General features: G+C 63.6%; 1 protein-coding gene across 3 annotated transcripts in view; it reads right to left on the bottom strand.

Annotated features, from left to right (window-relative positions):
* Positions 1 to 7,425: 7,425 nt before the first annotated feature.
* NCS1 (neuronal calcium sensor 1) overlaps positions 7,426 to 23,682 on the bottom strand; it is a 48,792-nt gene continuing 32,535 nt past the window's right edge. For all 3 annotated transcript variants that reach the window (XM_070058088.1, XM_070058086.1, XM_070058089.1), the window contains exons 3-8: positions 21,454 to 21,592; positions 20,196 to 20,274; positions 19,419 to 19,507; positions 19,058 to 19,135; positions 15,430 to 15,547; positions 7,426 to 10,317 (exon numbers count right to left, since the gene is read on the bottom strand). In XM_070058088.1, the coding sequence (XP_069914189.1) occupies positions 15,449 to 15,547; positions 19,058 to 19,135; positions 19,419 to 19,507; positions 20,196 to 20,274; positions 21,454 to 21,592 (484 nt within the window). In that variant the 3' untranslated portion in view covers positions 7,426 to 10,317; positions 15,430 to 15,448. The remainder of the gene's footprint in view (positions 10,318 to 15,429; positions 15,548 to 19,057; positions 19,136 to 19,418; positions 19,508 to 20,195; positions 20,275 to 21,453; positions 21,593 to 23,682) is intronic.

Raw genomic sequence — 23,682 nt, 5'->3', positions numbered from 1 at the left:
TCCAGTTCGAGTCCTGGCTGCTGTACTTCTGACCCAGCTCTCTGCTGTGGCCTGGGAAAGCAGTGGAAGATGGCCCAGGCCCTTGGGCCGCTGCACCCACCTAAGAGACCTGGAAGAAGCTCCTGGCTCCTGGCTTCGGATTGGCCCAGCTCCGGCCATTGCAGCCATTTGGGAAGCAAACCAGCGGGTGGAAGACCTCTCTCTCTCTCTCTTTCTCTCTCTCTCTCTCTCTCTCTCTCTCTGCCTCTCCTATCTCTGTGTAACTATGACTTTCAAATAAATAAATAAATCTTTACAAGAAAAAGCAAGCAGTGTAATCAACTGTGAAAACCACAGGACTGGATCAATGGATTCAGAGAAAGCATTTGGCAAAGTTCAGCATCCACTCGCGAGACAGCTCTCAGCAGATAAGAGTGGACGGGAATCGAGAAGCCACGGCTGAGGCTGGGAGCGAGGCCGGGCTGTCCACTCTCACCACTGCTGTCTGATATCACACAGGAACCCCCAGTCTGTACCGCAGGGCAAGGGAAAACAAAAGGCTTGAAGACTGGAACAGAGAAGCAACGGCACTGCTCTTCAGATGGCAGGACTGTCGGCGTAGAAAATTCCAGTGACTACCCAGAAGTAGACTCAGCCAGGTGACAAGATCAAGGTCACCACAGAAAAGTCAATCTTCTTTCTTTCTTTCTTTCCTTTTTTTTTTTTTTTTTTTTTTTTTTTTTTTTTTTTTTTTTTTTTGACAGGCAGAGTGGACAGTGAGAGAGAGAGAGACAGAGAGAAAGGTCTTCCTTTGCCGTTGGTTCACCCTCCAGTGGCCGCCATGGCTGGTGTGCTGCGGTCGGCGCACTGCGCTGATCCGATGGCAGGAGCCAGGTGCTTCTCCTGGTCTCCCATGGGGTGCAGGGCCCAAGCACTTGGGCCATCCTCCACTGCACTCCCGGGCCACAGCAGAGAGCTGGCCTGGAAGAGGGGCAACCGGGACAGAATCCGGCACCCCGACCAGGACTAGAACCCAGTATGCCGGCGCCACAAGGCGGAGGATTAGCCTATTAAGCCAAGTGCCGGCCATCCAATCTTATTTCTATGTGTTACTAACGGGCAACTGCCAGCCAAAATCCCATAGCACTGTCCCATCGACCACAGCTTTGCCGAAACCTGTGTGGGATCCGTGTGCTGAGCACCCCGAAACGCCGAGGAAGGAGCAGAAAAAGAAAGACGGGGCTGGTGCTGTGGCGTAGTGGGTAAAGCCGCCGCCTGCAGCGCCAGCATCTCATATGGACACCAGTTCTAGTCCCGGCTGCTCCACTTCTGATCCAGCTCTCTGCTGTGGCCTGGGAAAGCAGTGGAAGATGACGCTGTCCATCACTGCCCGGAACTGGACATGCCATTCAACTATTGAATGCACACACTGTGGCCCAGCCACACTGCTCAGCAAGACACAGCGAGGAACTGTGGGTGGGGGCAGCCCCCCCCCCCCCGCGGGCTGCGTGACTCCCGGGAGCTCGTGCCCTGTGTTTTCATGGACGTAGCATTCTCCCAAAGACAGAACTACAGGCAGAGGACACGTCTGCGCTGGGCAGAGGCTGGAAGCAAGGCAAGGGTGCTCACTCCCCCAGATGCCTGCCGCAGCCCGTGCTGGGCCTGATGGGAGCCAGGAACCAGAGCTCCATCCGGGTGCCTGCATGGCTGGCAGGAGCCCAAGTACTCGAGCCATCACCTGCTGCCTCCAGGGTGCACACGAGCAGGGGGCTGGGTCGGAAGCAGAGAGCTTGGTGCAGCCGTTAGGACACCGCCAGGGATGCCCACATTCCGTCTGGGAGAGCCTGGATTCGTGTTCCGCCTGCCAATGCCAGCCATCACCTGCTGCGCCCCCTCCCCCCACCAAGAGCTGCATGAGCGGGAAGCTGGAAGCAGGGGTCGGGCGCAGGACCAAACCCAGGCACCCAGGTAGGCGATGTGGGCATCTTCATTGGTGCCTCAAGGCCACCCCTCGGTGAGTTTTCCCGTTGTCTGCACACACCGGAGCGGGGACCAGACGCCTCTGGGGGCCACCCGCTGGCGCCTCCCCTGCTGGGTTTGAGCCTGGGCTGCTGGCCGTGGCCCTGATGGGATTCCTGTGGGGACAGTGGTCTGGAAGGGACTGAGGGCTCCCACTTCCTTGTGCTGCCTGGGTCCGCGTGGCTCCTCAAGGCGGAGTCGGGGTGGAGAGGCCAGGGCAGGGTCAGCTCTGAGGACGGACCGCCCACACTCCCCGCCCCGCACCTGAGCGCGGCTCCGTCGCTGCCCTGGGCCCCGCATGACCTTCTGCACCTGGAGGATTTTAGGCGCTTGGGCTACTCCTGGGTGGGGGCCGGGGGCCGGGAGTCACAGGACAGAGGCCCTGTTGGCCCTGGGGCGCCTCCCTCAGGTCTTGACTGGTCCACAGGGGCTCCCGATTTCTGGTGTCTTCCCTCCCCAGAACTGTGGACTGGAGCCAGGATCTGGGTGGCCCAGGTTACGGAATCAAAGCTGAGCCATCCCTGAGGGGCCAAGTGGGACCTGCAGAGGAGGGGACTGGGTAAGGACAGCGGCACCTGTGGCTTCCCTGGTGCTGGCCTTCAGCCCTCGCGTTTCCCTGAGAGACAGCTGCGACTCCTGTCCCCACTTCACAGAGGGGGACACCGAGGCCCAGGGGTTCCTGTGCAATGCTACTCCCCACCTCACAGCCGGCACGGGGCACTTGGGGAGAGGAGAAACCCCCTGCCTCCCAGTACTGACTCCGCAGCCGACAGCACAGCAAGGTGGTGGCCCAAGAAGGCTGGAGACCAGCCGAGAAGGCGGAGAGAGTGGAGAGAAGGCCCTCCACGCCCCCCGAGACTGCTGGGGTCCTGAATCCACACGGCGGCTGAGGCTGAGGGCACCCACGCCAGCCCCGCTCAGCCTGCAGAAGCTGATGTTGCCTCGTGGGAGGGCTCAGCCCTGGGGCCCAGTGGAAAATTCCAGACTCTTTTTTTTTTTTTTTTTTTTTTTTGACAGGCAGAGTGGACAGTGAGAGAGACAGAGAGAAAGGTCTTCCTTTTGCCGTTGGTTCACCCTCCAATGGCCACCGCGGCTGGCGCGCTGCGGCCGGCGCACCGCGCTGATCTGAAGGCAGGAGCCAGGTGCTTCTCCTGGTCTCCCATGGGGTGCAGGGCCCAAGCACCTGGGCCATCCTCCACTGCACTCCTGGGCCACAGCAGAGAGCTGGCCTGGACGAGGGGCAACCGGGACAGAATCCGGCGCCCCGACCGGGACTAGAACCCGGTGTGCCGGCGCCGCAGGCGGAGGATTAGCCTAGTGAGCCGCGGCGCCAGCCAATTCCAGACTCTTGAAAGCACTGGTTCTTGGCCAGCCCAGGGAGAGGATGTCAGGTGGAAGGCGAGGAACCCCAGGGCCAGTCGGGCGGCCGCATGGGCGAGACCTCGGGGGACCCTGTTCTCAGCTGGAGGTGGGGGTAGTGACAGGAGCTCCCTGACTGGGTGTCGGAGGCCAGCGCGCAGGTGCAGGGCTGCAGAGCCACCACGAGGCGGAGTGAGGAGGCAGCCGTGGGTGCCATAGTCACTGCCGTGGGTGCCATAGTCACCGCCATGGGCGCCCATAGTCACCACCGTGGGTGCCATAGTGACCGCTGTGGGCACCCATAGTCACAGCCGTGGGTGCCATAGTCACCACCGTGGGTGCCCATAGTCACCGCCATGGGCGCCCATAGTCACAGCCGTGGGTGCCCATAGTCACCGCCATGGGCGCCCATAGTCACAGCCGTGGGTGCCCATAGTCACCACCGTGGGTGCCATAGTGACCACTGTGGGCGCCCATAATCACCGCCGTGGGTGCCATAGTCACCGCCGTGGGTGCCATAGTGACTGCTGTGGGCGCCCATAGTCACCACCGTGGCTGTGGGTGCGCCAAGGGCTCAGCCTCATGGGCAGCTCCAGGTGTGCCCAGGAGTGGCCCTGGGACGTTGCCAGACCTGCCACCTGCATCCCTGCGCCCGCATGTCCCCTGGCCCCCTGTGGCCCACACACAACAGCTGCAGAACTGGGAACAGGGCCCAAGGACTCAGATGCAAGCAGGTTGGGAGTGGAGCCTCCTCCCTGGGCACAGGCCCTGTCCCTGCCTCCCCACCCATGGCCCCTGCAGATCTCACCCCCCCCCCCCCAACTGGGAAACCAGGGCCACCGGCTGGGCTGGGCTTAGAAAAAGAAGACTTACAAGAGCTGCCTCCCCCAGCTCCCTGCCTCGGACCCAAGATCGTTCGATCCGCGGGAAGCCCCTTGTCCAGTGCAAACCTGCACCTGCCACTTCGCGGGGCCGCAGCAGCCCCGCTGTGGAAGGTGGGGCGGTGATACCCGCACTGACCTCAAGGGGGCGCCGCTGTACGGCGTGAATGTGAGCGCAGGTGCGCGTAGCTCGGCGCAGGCGTCCGGTCCAGCGCGCGGCTCTTACTATCCGCACGCTCCGCGCTGTCGTTGCTTTGCGAGTGCTTACCCGAAGGGGTCGCGGAGGCGAGCCCACCTTCGGGGCTGTGCGTTCAGCGTGCGGTCTTGTCTGGGTGTGGAGTGGATTCCGCCCTAGGGAGGATCCGGCGGTTCCCTGCCCCAGCGGCACCTGCTGTTAACTCCGTTTGCGTCCCTGCACCTCTGCACCTGCTGTTCCCTGCCGGGATGCAGGAACCTCTCCTGCTCACTCATCTAGGTCCTGCCGTCCATCAAGGGCAACTCAAGGGCAGGAAGACACCTCCCCCCCAGAGCCGCAGGTGTCGGGGGGGGGCGGGCAGAGATCAGCTCCTTTCCCGTTGCACCTTCATCTCCAGCTGCCCCCCGGGGGGGTAGCCAGGGACGCGCAGCACACGGGTCAGCTCTGCAGCCCAGGGAGCCTGGAGGAGAAGCGGTTCTGCCCCCGCACCTGCTGGGCAGGAGTGGACAGCAGCAGGTGGACACCACCGGGAGCTGTCACTGTGTGGTGTACCGAGGGGCGGGGCAGGCTGCAGGGGCCACCCAGGGAGGTGGCAGGCAGGGGTGGCACCACAGGGCAGGGGTCTGCACGGCTCTCCTCACCCCCTCAGCTCCACCGCGTGCCTGGTGGTGCCCTGAGCCGGGGCCTGTGGGATCCCATTTAGTGAGATGTTTTCTCTCTTTTCAGTTGATGTAAAAGACAGAGACAGAGAGAGAGGAGGAGAGGGAGCTTCCATCTCGGATCACCCCCCCCCCCCATGCACACGACAGCCAGGGCTGGGCCAGGACACAGCCAGGAGCCTGGAACCGGCCGGCTCTCCCACTGAGTGACGGGGCGCAGGGACTGGGCCGTCATCCGCTGCCTTCCAGGCTGCCCTCAACAGGAAGCTGGGACGGGGAGAGAGCTGTGGCTCAGGCACAAAGCAAGCTGAGTGGCGGGTGGCGCGGGGAAGACAAAGGGCCGTCTGGAGGGCTTCCTGGGAGCCCCAAGACTGAGCCACAGGGCGGGGCCCCAGCATCCTTGGGCAGGCTCCGCCCCTGCCCCCGGATGGGCCCCGCCCCCCGCCCCTCGGACGGGCAGCTACGGGGTAAGACTGTTCTCCCGTTGGTGGATAGTCAGATGTGTGGCAGAATTTGAATCCAAGACCTGGTGTTGTGGTAGCAGTCGGTGAGGTGGCCAGGTGGCGGGGGAGGAGCAGAGGTGGTGGCTCAGCGAAGGCAGGCCACATGGCCTGCTCAACCTGCACCAGCCTTGGCCAAGAGGAATGCGTTTCTCTTCTTCCTGCACTTTTATTTATAGATTTGAGAGACGGGGCGGGTGAGGGGGCGCCCCCATCCGCTGGTTCACCCCCCCCCCCAGCCTGCAGCGACCAGGGCTGGGCCAGGCCAAGCAAAGCAGAGGCTGGGGACTCCACCTGGTCTCCCACGTGGGTGCCAGGGACCCAAGCACTTGGGCCATGACTGCTGCCTCCCAGGGTGCACACCAGCAGGAAGCTGGCAGCCGGAGCCAGGAATGAAACCCAGGCGGTGACAGTGGCCGTGGGCCCTTACCCACCAGGCTAACCCCCCGCCCCCAGCAGCGGGCTTCTGAGCTGCAGCTAAGCCCTGCATCCAACGCTGCCCTCCCCCGCGCTCTGAATCTGTGTTTGCTCCACGCGCTCTGCGAGCCGCGACCTCCTTCTCTCTCGTCCCCCCTCCTGCGATGTGGCAGGGCCACACTCCCTGGGCCAACGCTTGGTTATTTCAGCAGAGCTGGGGAGGAGGCCCCACGAGACCCCCAGGGTCCAGGCCAAGAGGAACCCCTATGAAGGGCAGCGACTGCCGTATGTCGGGCGCCCCCCTGAGAGCCCCCACGGTGGGTCGCCTCCCCCAGCACCTCCCCTCCCCAGGCCTTCAGCACCAGTGAGTCACAGGTGCGAACAGTCATAGTCACATCCCCACATCCCGCTGGGTGAGTAATGAGCCTGAATCCCAGGGACAGAGCAGGGGCCGCCCCGCCCGCCAGGCTGGCCGGACCCCCGCAGAGCAAGGGTCCCACCAGAGGGTCTCAAAGTGCAGCCCCCAGACCCACGGCATCAGCCAGGCCAGGCACCTGTCAGAAAGGTAGGCACCGCGGCCCCAGCCTCCATCACCCAACCGAGGGCTGGGGCCGGCCTCCTGGGCCGCAGCAGGTCCCCAAGGAATTGGGGTGTGGCCTCGGCTTCGAGAGCCACGCCCAGGCCAATGTTCCCACCCATTTTTAAGCAACGGAAGCCCTTTCCAGACCCCCCACCTGTGAACCCTGCAGGAAAGCAGGTGCCTCACCCCAGGCTGCAGCCCTGATGGACCACCCCCCCCCCGGGCCCCCACAGGCACGGGCACTCTGGCGGGGACCGGCAGACAGTGCCCAAGGCGAGAGGTGGCGTGAGGGGAGCAAGGGTACAACGGCACGGAAGAGAGGAGAGACAGACAAAGCACAGGCCACACGGGGAGCTGAGGACAAGTCCAGGAAGCTGTTTAATTGGCGTGACACGGACGACATACAGCAGGGGACCGGAGGGGCCTGGGCCTGGGCCTGACCCAGCCCACAACGCCAGGGACACAGACAGGACGGCACCCCATAGAGACTGCGGGGGGCACCGCCAGGGTAAGCAGGTGGGGAGACAGACAGCCAGAGCTGGAGCCGGTGCCTTCCACTGCGTGTTTGCAAAGAGCCCGAGTGCCTTCCCGAAGCTGACACCTCCAGGAGCTGGCATCCCCACGAGGGGCTTTGGTTACAACGCCCACACTCTCGGGGAGGGAGGGGGCGTGGACAGCCCGAGGACACTGGCCCCAGAGACTGGGTGGCAGGGGTGGCCTCCCTGGAGAAGAGGCCCAGGCTGCAGGGGGAGTGTGGGCAGGGGGCCTGTGTATCCCCCATCCTGGGCAGCAGACAGAGCCTGAGCCTAGAGGCAAGACAAGATGGGACCAGCTGTTTATTCAACAAAAGCATTTTATTCATTCAAAAATTAACCATCGGGTTTATTCCGCAGATATTTAAAAAAAAAAAAAACGGAGTGGGAGGGGCAAGACGTCCCATCACAGTGCCCTTAGATAATTAACTCCTACCCCCAGGAAAGCCTAGCAGAGGTGGGGGACACTGCCCATAACACGGGGCCCCTCCACACCTCCCCAACTCTAGCTTCCCTCTTAGCTGGGGCCCCGAACACTTCCAAATGCAAACCACTAGAGGGCGCCCCACACTTCCTTGGCTCCCTTAAAAACTTGAAACCACCTTGGGAACAGGGCGGCTTTCCCTTGGCGGGAGCAGGACTTTCTCTAGAGAGGCTGCTGGGTCCAGGAGGGATCCCAGGCCCCCCCCCAGAGAAGAGACAAAGCCCCCCAATGCCCAGTGCACCTGCCTAGACGTCGGCTGGCCGAGGGGAGGCGATGTCAGTGCAGAGGACCCCACATCCTTGCCTAGGTGTCACACGCCGCCACCCTCTCCCAGGTCACCCTCAACAGAGTGGGAGGAAGTGGGCAGGCCATGGCAGACTGGTCCAGGAGAGAGGTTTTGCAGAGGGCGCAGGGCCTGGCCTCGGGCTGGGGCGGTCTCGGAGGAGCCAGGCAGAGGATCTGAGGCTGTGGCCACAGCCGAAGACCTGGTGCGAGGGCACAGAAATGGGTCTCTCCCAGGCAACCTCAAGTGAATGTGGTAGCCAGGGTGTAGCCAGGAACACTGGGCCGCAGGCCCCAAGGGTACACTGCTAAGGCCGGGAGCCACATCCACGGCCCCAAACCGAGCAAAGGGAGGGAGGCTGGGACGAAGGCCTGGGCCACAGGAGAGATCCGTGGGCCTGACCCGGGTCAGTCCTCCACCACCAGTCGCCCCCAACACCTCCAAGACGCAATGCCTAACAGCACCGTCCCCATCTGACCACGAAGCCCAGCAGAGGCCACAGAGAAGTAATTTGACCTGGGAAAGCCCCCCACCCCCACCACCCTCGGTCCCCAGGTCCACGCCCCGCCCTAATGTCCCTGGTTGGAGCTGGCCTAGGAACAGGTGAGGCATCCTGGCTGGGGGGGAGGGGAGGGTTTGCTGCTGCCCTCCCGACAGGGGTCTCGGCAAAGGGTCGGCCCATGCAGGAGGGGGCGTTGCTGGGGCTGGCCGAGCAGCTCAGAGAACAGGGACCAGCCACGCCAGCCCCAGCCGGCACAACTGTCCCGGTGGAGGACCACCTCCGGTGAGGGGCTCATGAGCGGGGGAGACCCAGCCTCCGAGCGGGCAGAGTAGAGACCAAGGCTGTTCCCAGGACCAGCTTTCTCCTCTCGGGGACGGGGGCAGGCGGTGACTTTGCAAAGGGGACGCAAGAACAGGAGACCCAGGCCAGCCCCCGACAGGCAACGGGGCTACTCCAGGGCGCCCCTCCCCATCCCCCGCAGGCTTTCCCTTGGCCGGGATGAGACCCGGGCTCAAAGGGAACTCGGGGGCCGGGGAATCCGCAGGGAGGGATAAGGTGTGGCACTGGACACAGCTGGCACCTGGGACAGACCCCGCACACCAGCAAGCCTCGGCTGCTGTGTCTGGGGACCTGTGCCGAGGAGCGAACCGGGCCGGGCTGCGGACCCAGCCTCAGGCCGCAGCAGCAACCCAGCCGCAGGCAGGAGCCTCAGAACAACGCAGCACCGGCACAGGAGGTCCCGGTCACCCAGGCCTGGCCTCGCGGCTCTGCAGATGGGGGCAGCTCAGACCCCGGCCTCAAGCCTGCAGCAGCTCTGGGGTCGCCTTGTGTCAGCGGCAGGCGGAGCCGGCGGAGCCAGGAGCCTCCTGCGGGGGTGCAGGGGCCAGGGCCCAGAAGGGCAGGGGGCGGCTGGAACCTTCTTCCCTCCTCTTATGCCAGCATTTGAGCTGAGAAGGGAGCAGTGCCGGCTGCCGGATGGGCTCGGTCTCGTGGGAAAAATGCAGACGGGGGCCAGGAGAGCAGAGAGGGAGAGAACGCAGGCGCTGAGTGCAAGCCCACCCTGCCCCCGCCCCTGCTCTGGGGAAGCAAAGGTGATTTTTCGGGTGGGGGGGGGGGTCGCAGGCGGAGGGAGGGGTTCAGACGGAGACCCCCGGGCGGCAGCAAGGAGCGTCTGCCGTTCCCCACTCTAAACATCAAGTGCGGAATCCGGGGGAGAAAGAAAAAGTTTTTTGGCTTCTCAGCCGCTGCAGGCCGCCACGGCCCCCAGCGAGCAGGGCAGGTGGGGAGGGCGGGCACATGTCAGCGGGGGCCCCGTGGCCCTGGGGCCCTGGACACGCGAGGCAGCAGCAACGGTTACCAACCAATAAATAAAAAGTCTGCATTGTATACGTCGATATAAAATCCTCAGGCGGCCCACAACCAGCTGTGGCGGCAGGTTCTCGTCCGCGCGGTGAGCCGTGCTGGCCGCCCACGAGGACGGGAGGACTAATGACATCCCTGGGGCCCCCGGGCCAGGAGGCGGAGGTGGAGTCGGGGTGGGGGCTCCCCAGGCCTCCTCCCCAGCTGTCGGCCGGCGTCTTCTCCCACTGAAGGGGGTGGTATCCCCCTTAAAACGTCTATTTGGAATGAACAAGGAGAGCACGTGCACACAGGAGAGCGGGAGGAGCCGGAGCCGGGGCCGTGGTGGTGAGAGAGAGCTGGGGCGGCTTCGATGCGTGCTGTCGTCTTCCGGACAAGCAGAGGTTGTTGGCGATGGATCCGAGCCGGTGGCTTCAGGCTGCGGGTGGGTGCGGGGTGCGAGGAGGGCAGCCGGGGCCTCCCGCGTCCAGGACAGCTGGCTGTGTGCAGAGGCCGAGGGAGGCGGGGAGGCTCGGGGGTGTGGGGGCAGAGGCGGCCTCAGGGCACAGAGGAGGCTCCCCAGACATCTGCAAGACACAAGGGGGCGCGGGGTCAGAGCTGGCCCACCCCTGGGCACTGTGATTTCTCCTAGAGAAACCCACAAGGGGCCGGAGTCCCCTGTGGGCGCCGGTTCGAGTCCCGGCTGCTTCACTTCCAATGCAGCTTCCTGCTAGTGCACCTGGGAGGGTAGCAGAGGATGGCACAAGTATTGGGGCCACTGCTACCCATGCTGGAGATCAGAACGGCGCTCTCGGCTCCCGGCTTTGGCCTGACCCGGCTGTTCTGGGGGGGATGGAAGAGCTCTCTGCTTTTCAAAGAAATAAAAATAATTAAATAAACATAAAAAAAAAAAAGGACAGAGACAGCCCAAATGTCCCTCGCAGACAAATGGCTAAGCAGAAGGCAGTAGACCAACACATCCGCGAACACCCCGTTACGAAGAGGAAGGAGGCAGGGACGCCTGCTGGCCACCAACGCAGACAGAAAACACGGCACAGGGGCCGGGGGCTCAGGAGCAGCGAGGGGGAAATGGGAGAGTGAAACGCAGTGACAGATCTCCCGTCCCCAGATGGCCGCAACGGCAGGAGCCAGGAGCTCCTTCCAGGTCTCTCAAGTACTTGAGCCATCATCAGCCTCCTCCCAGGTGCATTAGCAGGAGCGGATGGGAAGCCGAGCGGGGGCTCGAACCAGGCACTCGGATACGGGATGAGGGCTTCACCCTGGGCACAACGCCCGCCTGGGTAGGTTTGTTCTAAAGCACTCTGGGTACACGCCGAGCTTCCCCCACGGCCTCCCCACCTGCTCCCTGTCACGGACCCAGAGGGAGACAGACGGGCAGAAGTCGCAGACACAGAGATCCAGGGGCCTGACCCTGGACAGTCCTCCGCCACCAGCTGTCCCCAACACCTCCAAGATGCAATGCCCAACAGCACCGTCCCCATGTGACCACCTGTGCCGGCAGCTGATCCCAGAGCTGCTGAGTTTGTAAGAGACTTGAAGACATCAGCCGGGCAACCAGCTTCCTCTCCCAGGAAGCAAGGGGCCGGAGGGTAGCGCCCCTGGAAGGAGCAGGAAGCAGGAGAACCCTGCAGAACAATGGCTGGGTGGCCACTACGGTCCCGGTGTAAAGGGAGGGAACCGAGAGGCTCATGGGAAAGAGGGAACAGGTGCTGGTGGGGTGGGGGCAGAGTGCCCCCAGGGAGCACCTGAACCCCTCAGCGAGGACAGTCAGGTCCACTCAGGCCCACGCCAGCACCGGGAGCCCTGGCCATCCCTCCACGTGTCCCGCGAACCTTCGTGATGTGCCCTGCTCCTCCTGCGACAGCTAAAGTGCGTCTCGGCCCTTGCCGTGCGGGGAGCTTATCTGAAGCTCACATGAAAGAATGTTCCAGAGCCTTGTGTCTGCCGGGAGCAGGCGGACGGGAGAAGAACTTCCTGGGCACTGCCCACAGTGTGGTGACTGGGGCTACAGCCAGGCACTGACTAGTTCAAACCAGCTCGCAGAGAGGTTTCGGAATGCTTGGTGACAGAGGCCAGCTGCCCTAACCTGATCGCTGAACACCGCTCGCAAGCATCGAGATGGCACACCGCACCCCACGGCTGTGCGGACATGAGGCTCACCAGACACGCTTAAGTCCACAAACTCATGCTATTTGAAAAAAAATAAACCTTGCTGGGGCTGCTGTGTGGCACAGCGCGGTGCCTGCGACCCGTGTCGCAGTGCCTGCCTCGAGCCCTGGCTCTGCTTCTGACCCAGCTTCCTGCTGACGCCCAGCCTGGAGGGCAGCAGGTGGTGGCTCAAGCCCTGGGGTGCTGCTGTCCACGTGGGAGACCCGGATGGAGCTCCAGGCTCCCGGCTTTGTCCCGGCCCAGCCCATCTGGGGAACAGACAACTGGATGAACGTTCTCTCTCTCTGTCATTCTGCCTTTCAAATAAATAAATTAAAAGAAAACCCAGCCTTGGAATAAGCAGTCGACGGGAGTCCCCCCTGCACCAGCTCAGACGCCAGGGAGGGAGAGACGTCATCAGCACAGTGTCACTGCCGCACGCCCTCCCGAGTGACAGGAGCTAAGCGGTGACCACCGACGGCACAAGCCAGGGCCTCCCGGTGGCTGTGCAGAGCAGAACACCCTCGTGAGCTGTCCTCCCCAGCATGGGCCGAACTGAATCCCAAATGCAGATCCAAGGTCACGGCCCGGAAGAGGGGGAGAGGAGGCGCGTGCTGACCACGATGCAGGGAGTCCTCGGCCGGCTTGCCGGCTGCCACGGTGAGCACTGCAGAGCATGCTTCTCAATGAGCAGCCAGAGCAGGCAGGGAAGGGGACACGCACAGGTCAAACCAGGGCCGAGGGGCCGGCCCCCCGCACGCACGTGCACCTGCTGCAGGCTCTGATCCCGGCAGGCAGTCAGGGGAAAACGGTGAGCTCACAGGAAGCCAGGACGGCAGCTTCAGGCTGCAGGGGACGAGGGGTCACCGAATCCTTGGCTCCATAGATTTTTAGAAGAATATCTTTCCAAAAGAAATCGTAGAGGGGCCGGTGCTGTGGCATAGCAGATAAAGCTGCCACCTGCAGTGCTGGCATCCCACATGGGCGCCGGCTGGAGTCCCGGCTGCTCCACTTCTGATCCAGCTCTCTGCTCTGACCTGGAAAAGTAGCGGAAGATGGCCCACGTCCTTGGGCCCCTGCACCCGCATGGGAGACCCAGAGGAAGCTCCTGGCTCCTGGCTTCAAACTGGTGTAGCTCTGGCTGTTGAGGCCATCTGAGGAGTTAACCAGTGGATGGAAGACCTCTCTCTCTCTCTCTCTCTCTCTCTCTCTCTCTCTCCCTCTGCTTCTCTGTAATTCTGACTTTCAAGTAAACAAAGAAATCTTTTTTTTTTTTTTGACAGGCAGAGTGGACAGTGAGAGAGAGAAAGACAGAGAGAAAGGTCTTCCTTCTGTTGGTTCACCCCCCAAATGGCAGCCACGGCCAGTGCTGCACCGATCCGATGGCAGGAGCCAGGTGCTTCTCCTGGTCTCCCATGGGATGCAGGGCCCAAGCACCTGGGCCATCCTCCACTGCACTCCCGGGCCACAGCAGAGAGCTGGCCTGGAAGAGGGGCAACTGGGACAGAATCTGGCGCCCCGACCGGGACTAGAACCCGGTGTGCTGGCGCCGCAGGGGGAGGATTAGCCTATTGAGCCGCGGTACTGGCCAACAAATAAAATCTTAGAAAGAAAGAAAGAAAGAAGTCCTAGAATACTGACGTGTGAGAGGACAGGCTGTCTGGAATTTGCTTCCAGATAACCCGGCGTGAGGGTGTGCGGGAGGGCAGAGATGGCGCAGAGCCACACTCTACCACGGCACACGAATGTGCCCACAGCAGAAACAAGACTCTAGCCCCGCCCCCAGGATGCCCAGCCACAGGATTGGCTAAATTATAATGGAATACTATGTAGCCATCAACAGTGATTGTGTCAGGCAGATGCCAGCCCGGGGCCAGCGGGGGCACGGGGACGCGCTGAGGTGGCCCAACCGCAGGAGCGAGCCAGGAAGCGGATCAGCCCCGGCGGAACCGCCCGGTAAAGCAGGGCCCCAGCCGGCGTCGGCGCTCGCCCCACCTGGTCAGGACTGAGGGGTCTGGCGGGCCGGGGGAGGGTTCCAGGCAGCCTGGGAGGGCGGTCACCCTCCCCACAGCTGGACTCGAGGCAGCCACCCAGCCAAGCCGTGCCCACACCCCTGACGTCTGTTCTACCAGCCGCCGCGTGGGGGTGACACCGTGCACCCGACACGTAAGTATGCAGCAAGGACCAGGGCGACGGATCCCTCGTGGGCTCGGGCTGCGAGGATGGACCGGTGAGCGCTCTGGGAAACAGGCGGAGCCCCTGGCTGGGGCGCGCTCACTGCCTGCGGCCAGCAACCAGAGGAGCACAGCCCGGGCGTGGGCCCTGCCAATCCCCCCAGCCCACCCCGCGGGACACAGAGAGGGGGCAGGAGAGTGAGGACGGAATCCAGGCCTCCACCAGCAACACCGGCAGTGCACACAGCCCGCTGTGACTGCACACGACCCACTGCAACTCTGCACGGGGGCCCGCTGTCACTCAGCCTGGGCCCCAGTGTCACTCAGCCCTGTGCCCACTGTCACTCAGCCCTGTACCCACTGTCACTCAGCCCTGCACCTGCTGTCACTCAGCCCTGCGCCCACTGTCACCCAGCCTGGGCCCCGCTGTCACTCAGCCCTGCGCCCGCTGTCAGCCCTGTACCCACTGTCACTCAGCCCTGCACCTGCTGTCACTCAGCCCTGTGCCCGCTGTCACTCAGCCTGGGCCCCGCTGTCACTCAGCCCTGTACCTACTGTCATTCAGCCTGGGCCCCACGGTCACTCAGCCCTGCGCCTGCTGTCACTCAGCCCTGCGCCCGCTGTCACTCAGCCCTGTACCCGCTGTCACTCAGCCTGGGCCCCGCTGTCACTCAGCCCTGTACCTACTGTCACTCAGCCTGGGCCCCACGGTCACTCAGCCCTGCGCCTGCTGTCACTCAGCCCTGCACCCCACTGTTACTCTGCACTTAGAGTCATGGCAGAGACCAAGCCCCTGGGAGCTGTGGGGCGACACAGCTCTTCCTGTGGCTGCTCAGAGAGCCGGTGGGAGACTCTGGCCCCGGCCGAGGCTGGAATTCCGCGTGTCTCCAGCCCCAGGAGACCGGCAGTCAGGCTGAGTCTGGTCTGCAGAAAGCACAGACACAGCTGCTCTGCACCCACGGGGGAGACCAGGTCCCCAGGCGGAACCCAGGTGCCTCCCTGCCAGTTCTTGGTGACTTGTGACTGGGGTCCCCCACCACCACCCCCCGCCCCGGGGCCCCCATTCACCACCACCCCCACCCCAGGGCCCCCCACTCACCGCCATCCCCGCCCCGGGGCCCCCACTCACCGCCACCCCCGCCCCGGGGCCCCCACTCACCACCACCCCCCACCCACCGCCACCCCCGCCCCGGGGCCCCCACTCACCGCCACCCCCGCCCCGGGGCCCCCACTCACCACCATCCCCGCCCCGGGGCCCCCACTCACCGCCACCCCCGCCCCAGGGCCCCCACTCACCGCCACCCCCGCCCCGGGGCCCCCACTCACCACCACCCCCGCCCCGGGGCCCCCACTCACCGCAGCTCCGGGCCCTGGACTATACCAGCCCATCATAGAGGGACAGTGCCTGCACGATGGAGGGGTCCGCCTTGGACCCTTCCTGGAACTCCTGCAGCGTCAGCTTCCCGTCGGCGTTCTGGGAAGAGAGAGGCAGCTGAAGGCGGAGCCCCCCTAACCCCCCAGGAGAGGGGCCCAGGGCTGCACCCAGGAGAACGCCCCCGAGCCAGGCCATGAGGTTCAGAAGCACTCAGAGCGTGGGTGCGCAGGGCCCGCGTCCCGATCACTGGGTCCAGTCCCTCACCTGAGGCCTGGGAGCCACTGCGCGGCTTCCTCCAGCACCCAGGAGAGCTCCCCCAGCTGGCCGGAGCTGCCCGGGAGTCCAGGCTCAGCTCCACGGCTGCAGCTGAGGTCCCCAAGCAGCAGGGAGTCCCCAGGGCTGACGGCCTCCTGCATGCCTCTGGGGTCACTCGAGAAGGGACTGAAACCACCCCTGGGGGCCGGCGCTGTGGCGCAGCGGATTAGCCCGCTACCTGAGACGCCGGCACCCCCTGTTGTAGCACAGGTTCGCGCCCCGGCTGCTCCACTTCCGATCCGGCTCCCTGCTAACAGCCTGGGAAACAGCAGAGGATGGCCCGAGTGCTTGGGCCCCTGCACCCACGTCGGAGACCCGGATGGAGCTCCTGACTCCTGACCTCAGACCGGCCCCACCACGGCCATTGCAGCCATTTGGGAAGTGAATCAGCAGATGGAAGACCTCTGTCTCCCTCTCTCTACAACTCTGCCATTCAAAACAAATAAATTAATCTTTTTTAAAAAAGATTTTATTTACTTATTTGAGAGGCAGAGTTACAGACAGTGAGAGGGAGAGACGGAGAGAAATCTTCTGTCCGCTGGTTCACTCCCCAGATGGCCACAATGGCCGGAGCTGCACCAATCTGAAGTTAAGAGCCAGGAGCCTCCTCCAGGTCCCTGACACGGGTGCAGGGGCCCAGCACCGGGCGTCTTCCACTGTTCTCCCAGGCCACACAGAGAGCAGAGCAGCCAGGACTAGAACCAGTGCCCACATGAGACGCTGGCGCCACAGGCAATTAAACTACTGTGCCACAGCACCAGCCCCAAGTGGATTAACCTTTAAGAAGAAAAGAAGGAATGGAAGACCCCGCCCCTGGAGCTGCTTGTCCTGGACTCCCGGAGGCAGCGGAGGGGCCGGCGCTGTGGCGTAGCAGGTAAAGCCGCCGCCTGCAGTGCCGGCTCCCCACATGGGCGTCTGTTCGAGTCCCGGCTGCTCCAGTTCCCATCCAGCTCTCTGCTGTGGCCTGGGAAAGCAGAGGAAGATGGCCCAAGTGCTTGGGACCCTGCACCTGCATGGGAGATGGAGCTCCTGGCTCCTGGCTCTGGCCCAGCTCTGGCTGTTGCGGCCATTTGGGGAGTGAACCAGCAGATGGAAGACCTCTCGCTCTCTCTCTCTCTCTGCCTCTCTGTGACTGTTTTTCAAACAAATAAATAAATCTTAAAAAATAAAATAAAGGCACAGGGTGTTGAGTGGGGAGGGGGAACTGCAGCCAGAGGGTGTCTCCCAGGGAGACTGCGGGACCACAAGGAAAAGGCCCGGGACCCCAGCTGCACTCAGGCACCTGGGGAGGGCGCGCAGTGAGGACGGCTCTGACAGGCACAGTCCGGCTGCCCTCAGATGGTGGGGGAGGAGCTTGCCCCAGGCAGTCTCAGTGAGGAAACTGAGGCACGGTCGCCTCGCAGGACGCCAGACGGAGACCGGGGAAGTCAGAGGCCAGGGTTGGGGTCTGCTCTGCTTCCTAAAATTATGGCAGGACACACTGGGGGCTCGAGGGAGGTGTGGCCTCGGGCACAGGGAGGCGCTGCTCCCTGCTCCACACCCAGCTGGTGAATCTCCCGGTCAGGCTCGGCTGAGGCCAGCACGCCTTCTGAGGGTCCTCCCGACACGCCCTGATCTCCGGCGGGCGGGCCTCAGGCCAGCACCTGCAGCTGGCGAGAAGCAAGGACTCGCCCCGGGCCACAGACACTTGTCTGCTTTTAAGGGTTTCCTGCCTTCATGGCCTCAATGTTGCATTTTGTTTCAAAGATCCATCTGTTTATCTATTTGAGAGGCAGAACCGCAGAGAGGGGAGAGAGACAGAGGGACCTTCCACCTGCTGGTCCACTCCCCAAATGGCCGCAACAGCCAGAGCTGGGTCAGGCCAAAGCCAGGAGCCAGGAGCTTCCTCTGGGTCTGCCATGCGGGTGCAGGGGCCCAAGCACCTGGGCCACCCTCTGCTGCTTTCCCAGGCGCCTTAGCAGGGAGCTGGATGGGAAGTGGAGCAGCTGATTCTCGCCCCGGGATGCGGGTGTCACAGGCGATGTGGGTGTCACAGGTGGAGGCCTCACCTGCCATGCCACAGTGCTGGCCCCTCAATTTGCATTTAAAACAAAGGAATTTTTGCTTTTGAAAAAGGTTTGACTTGAAGAAGGGTTCGGGCCAGTGCTCACTAGGCTAATCCTCTGCCTTGTGGTGCTGGCACACCGGGTTCTAGTCCCGGTTGCCCCTCTTCCAGGCCAGCTCTCTGCTGTGGCCAGGGAGTGCAGTGGAGGATGGCCCAAGTGCTTGGGCCCTGCACCCCATGGGAGACCAGGAGAAGCACCTGGCTCCTGCCTTCGGATAGGTGTGGTGCACCGGCCGCGGTGGCCATTGGAGGATGAACCAACGGCAAAGGAAGACCTTTCTCTCTGTCTCTCTCTCTCACTGTCTACTCTGCCTGACCAAAAAAAAAAAAAAAAAAAAAAAAGAGGGTTCGGGCAAGCATTTGATGCCACTTGGGGCGCCCACATCTCCCAGCTCGAGTCCCTGCTCCTTTGCTTTGGGTCCAGCTTCCTATCGACGTGCACCGGGCGGGGGCAGCAGTGATGGACCCCCGCCCCCCACGTGGGAGACCCAGACTCAGTCCTGCGCCCTGGCTGGGGGCCCTGGGCACCTGGGGCGTGAACCAGCAGACGGGAGATCTCTCCCGTGATCTCTCCCGTGCTTAAATAAAACGTGAAGGAAGCAGGGCTCATTAGCCTGGGGCCTGGGGGCCAAGCTGAGCAGTGGGCGAAGCCGGAAGGGAGGAAACTCAGTCCTTTTCGCCAGCCCCTCAGCGACGAGCCAGGGCCAGCCCAGCTAGACCAGCGACACCTGTGACTGTGCACGGCGGGGGCCCCGGCGCCCCCAGCACGGCCAACCACGTGGCTCGGGGATCGGGCTGGTGGAGCCCACCGCCCCCTCCTCGTACTACTGAACGTGTGTCCACAGAAGCCCACGGGGCACTCATCACGGGCCCTTTGTTGGACAGGCTCTGTAGCTACGGCCCAAAAAATGAGCTTTCTTTTTTGGACTCCGTGGACTTTATTTAATGCACTTGAAGCCGTTATTCCCTGAAGTCCAGACTCGCCCAGAATTCCAAAGGGATCCAGGTCGATGAAGGAAAACCCCTGGGACAAACGTGAAACTCCAGCAGTCTCGTGCGGAGAGCTGTCGACGTGCGGCGGTGACTCCAGGCCTGGGCCCGCTGTGAGCCAGTGCCCCCCGCCCAGGGCCAGCAGCAGCCCAGGGCCAGGGTTGCCGCCCCAGTGGAGGGCCAGCCCCGCGCCCGCTCACCTTGTCCATCATGGCGAAGATCCGGTCCACCCTCTTCTCCGGGGTGTTCTCCTCCTCGGGGAGTTCCACGGTGTTCCCCTGCCAGGGACAGACCAGGCGGGGCTGGGCCCTGGCCCGGGGGCTTCAGGTGCTCAGCCAGAAACACGTGCCCTGGAGCAGGGCTGGCTCCAGACGAGGCCGCCTCTCCCTCCCACCCCCCATCTCCGCCATCCTGCTCGTCGACATCCGCCCAGCCCCGCCCGCCTGTCTAGGGCAGCTGGCGATGGCCAGTGGCCCCCACCTGGCCCACCCTTGGCCAAGGCAGGAGAGGGCTGCGCAGGGCCCCCCGACCCCGACCCCCTCCTGGCCCTCTCGGCCTCACCACCATCTGGTAAATGGCGTCCACGATATCCAGCATCTCGTTCCTGGTGATGTAGCCGTCGTTGTCCAGGTCGTACAGCTTGAAGGCCCCTGGAAGTGACGGGTAGAGGCTGGGCCACACCCCCTGCCCTCCGCACCCCCACTGGAAGCCGGGGTCAATGGCCCCGTTACCCCCCAGGCCAGCAGCACAGGCGGGGACACACAGGCCACAGTCACGACGGGCGCTGGCTCTGCCGGGCAGGGGCCTCGGACCCAGTCCAGAGCCAAAGCCTCTGCTCCTCTGGTCCCCTCCCTCCCCTCCCACAAGGGTTCCAGGTCTCCCTAGGGAAATAACACCTCCAGAGGGGGCTGCTACACAAAGTCCTCCTTAATCTCCAAAAGAAAGATCTGCAGGGTCTCTCTCACTGCCCACGGAGGGAGCTCTGCTGTCCCTCCAGGCCCTCAGGCCCCAGGGCCCAGCACCTGCCCCACCTCCAACCCCACCCTGCCCCCAACTCTCCCCGTCTCAGCTCAGCCCCGAACTCCACCAAGGGTGGCTCCGGGACCTGTCTACTCCTTCCCCGCCGTGATCGTGTGTTGAGTGACTTAGCAAATAAGTGAGTGGGTGAAATCAGCCATCCAAACGGTAGCAGGGGAACGGGGTCTTCAGGCCCACCCGCCCAGAGCAGCAGTCCCTGGCCATCTGTGGTCACTGCCACGGTGTCTGGCGCCCCCGCCTGGTGAGCGCAGAGAACTGCACCCCACCGGCCGGGGCTGGGAGGGAGGGCACAGGACTTACAACGCAGCTTCTCATCCAGGGTCCCCCTCGAGGTCACGGACAGCGCCTGGATGAACTCAGAGAATTCAATCCGCCCATCCTGATGGGAGAGAAAGGAGACCGTGCTGGGCACTGGGCCACCTGGTCAGGCTGCACCTTGGAGGCAGGGAACAGGGGACAGCAGCAGGAAAGACACCCATGACTGATGGACAGCGGGGACCAGAGAGAGGGGAGGAGAGGAAGGGGAGGCAGAGGGGGGTGGGGAGCGGGGACGGAGGAAGGGGTGAGGCTGAGCCCCTTGGGTCAGGAGGCGGAGCCAGAAGCCCCACCCTCGCTCATCAGGAGCCAGCCACAAACACTGGGCCTGGGCCCAGACACCTCAGCCCCACCCAGGGGCCCTGGGAGAATCAGCAGGTCCATCCATGAGTGACACAGAGCTGGGAAACCTGTCACAGGGGGATGTGCAGGGCTGCAGCCCCCCGGCAGTGGCCAGGCCAGCAATGAGAAGGCCGTGGCCAGGACAGGACACACGTGGCAGTGAGCAGCGGCTTTGGAAACGCGAGTGGCAGACATTAGAGATCCCACAGGGTCGGAGTCTTGGTGTCAGTTTTCCCATCTGCAGAGTGGGGGCATTAAAGGTCAGACGCCCACAGGCTGCTGTGAGGGCTCCCTGGGGAAGGCCCCGGGGACCGCGCGTCCTGCGTCCATCAGTCACGATGACCAAGCCCACATTACCCCTGGAGGCATCCGCCTTTCGTGCTTGGAAAAGTCGGGGTGCACACGCCTGCACACGTGTGCAGGCGTGTACCGTGAACAAGGGGTTTCAAAACTTCCCGGGAAAACCGAATTGAAAGATAAGCTTGTTTGGATGCAAAACAACTTTGAAACCCACACACAGCTTCCCATAGCACACATGTTCCACGGACGGTTTGCAGAGCCCTTGTGGACCTGCGTGTGGTGTGCCCATACCTGTGTGTGTGTGCAGGGTGTGCAGTGTGTGCGTAAGTGTGTGTGTGCATATACAAGCCTCCGTAGACCTCGTCTCCTGTGCATTGAGCACATATATGTAGGGTTGCACACATCTGTGTGTGCATCTGCACTGCACATGCGCACGCATCTGTGAGCGGCTGGGGTCTGTGTGCACGGGAGTGCGCACACGCGTGTGTGTTCCCTCTCCGGAAGGGAACATTGGCATGGGAGAGTGGGTGTGGCGACCCCGCGGCTGCCCCCAGGGGGGAGGCGGCTCCCCTGGCCACGGCCCCGCCCACCCGCAGCTCACCTTATTTTCATCAAAGACGTTGAAAACAAACGTGGCAAACTTGGTGGGGTCCCCGAAGGGGAAGAACTGCTTGTAGATTTTCTGGAAGCCGGCGGCATCCAGCTGCCCGCTGGGGCAGTCCTTGATGAAGCCCTTGTACCTGCAGGAAGCAGACCAGGTGAGACGGGGAGCAGGTGCCGAGCTCACCCACCTGCCAGCAGCTCCCAGCTCCCCGGGGACCGGGGGCACAGACCAGGCCTGGGGTCACTCCACCTCCACCTCTCACCGTGGACAAGTGACTTCCCTCCCGACCAGACCTGGGCTCTCTCCACCTCCACCTCTGACCTTGGACAAGTGACTTCCCTCCCGACCAGGCCTGGGGTCACTCCCACCTCCACCTCTCACCGTGGACAAGTGACTTCCCCACTGACCAGGCCTGGGCTCTCTCCCACCTCCACCTCTGACTGTGGACAAGTGACCTCCCCACTGACCAGGCCTGGGGTCACTCCCACCTCCACCTCTGACCTTGGACAAGTGACATCCCCTCCCAACCAGGCCTGGGGTCTCTCCCACCTCCACCTCTGACCGTGGACAAGTGACTTCCCCACTGACCAGGCCTGGGGTCACTCCCACCTCCACCTCTCACCGTGGACAAGTGACTTCCCCACTGACCGGGCCTGGGGTCACTCCCACCTCCACCTCTGACCTTGGACAAGTGACTTCCCCTCCCTGAGCCCCTTCTGCATAGGGAGGACGAGAGCCGACATGGGGAACGGCCCTGATTCTGCACACAGAGCACCCAGTCACGCGTGTCTGTGATCCCCACAGGGGGCTGAAACGTGAGCCACGCTCGTGCATGAGACCCACCCCTGCACCCCTCCGGGCCCCAAAGAGGCACCGTGGGGGGCCAGCAGCTGGCTCCTCCCATTTGCACACCCTCCCCCCGGCCCCGCCTGTTCCCAGACAGACAACGGGGCAGCAGAGGGGGCTCAGAGGGGACCCTGGTTTGTTCCAGGAGGCTCGCCCACCCTGGGGTCCTGCTGTCCAGCACAGGGACCCTCCTGAACCCTGGGCGGCAGATGGTGGTGTGGCTTTGCCCAGTTTAAAGCTCTGCCATACAGTGCTGGGCAACCTCAGGCAAATGCCCCCACCTCTCTGAGCCTCACCCTCCTCACTTACATAGAGTGACGGTCCTCACACCCATCTTAGCACAAGCCCACCGCAGTCTGCCCATCAGTACCGCGAACTTCATACAGCTGACCACGCTCCCCCAGGGGGCTGGCACCCGGCGGGAAGCCAGGGGGAGGGCTCTGCTATCCCCAGCCCCAGGGCTGCCTCCCAGATCCCCTCCCGGCCATCTCCCGATTCTCCTCGCGTGCCCCAGGAGCAAGGTACGGAGAGGAAACCCCTCTTACTTCTTACGTATTTATCTGAAAGCAAAAACTCCCATCTGCTGGTCCACTCCCCAAATCACCCAAATAGCCAGGGCTCGGCCAGGCCAAAGCCAGGAGCCTGGAGCTCCATCTGGGTCGCTCACGTGTGCGGCAGGGGCCAAGCACCTGCTGCCTCCCCAGGCCCATTAGCAAGGAGCCGGATGGGCAGCAGAGGCAGGACTCGAACCCAGGCACTGGAGATGGGCCGTGGCATCCCACGTGGCGGCTTAGCCACACCACACATGGGAACGGAATGGCGGAGGTGCACGGGCTGAGAGAGGGTGGGCTGAGGGTGAGGCTGGGGGCACCTGGCTGGGAGCAGGCACCCGACCGCGCCAGCCGTGCCCACAGCCAGCACAAGGCCCTCAACAGGGCCTGTCTGAGTCCGTCCTGCCCCACCCAGGCCCAGCAGCGCCCCGACCACGGGCCACACCAGGCGCGGCGCTGAGCCTCCCGGGCTGGTGCCTCGCTCCCTCGCTCCCTCCATCCGCAGCAGCAGGTCCCAGGGGGGCCACATCTCAGCTGCGGGCCCTGCAGCACCCAGGGCTCAGGGGTGCGGCCACAGCAACGCGTGGGACTCAGGGCCTGCAGGCGAACAGTCAGCTGGCCCTGGGGGTCAGCCAGCGACCCCAGCATCGGCACAGGCACGGCATGCGGCGCCTCCAGGCCCACTGCACTTGTTGCCACCCCCTCCCAATCCGGCAGGACCCCCGGGGTCTACTGGCCTTGGCTCAGCCCCCAGGCAGGGCCTCAGATGGGCCACGCCAGGAGGAAGCCAAGCAGGACAGAGCGGGCTGCAGCTCCTTCTGCCCATACC

This window comes from Oryctolagus cuniculus, chromosome 1 (assembly GCF_964237555.1).
Source record: "Oryctolagus cuniculus chromosome 1, mOryCun1.1, whole genome shotgun sequence".
NCBI lineage: Eukaryota > Metazoa > Chordata > Mammalia > Lagomorpha > Leporidae > Oryctolagus > Oryctolagus cuniculus.
Note: the sequence above shows the minus strand (reverse complement) of the source record. Positions and strands in the feature narration are given on the sequence as shown.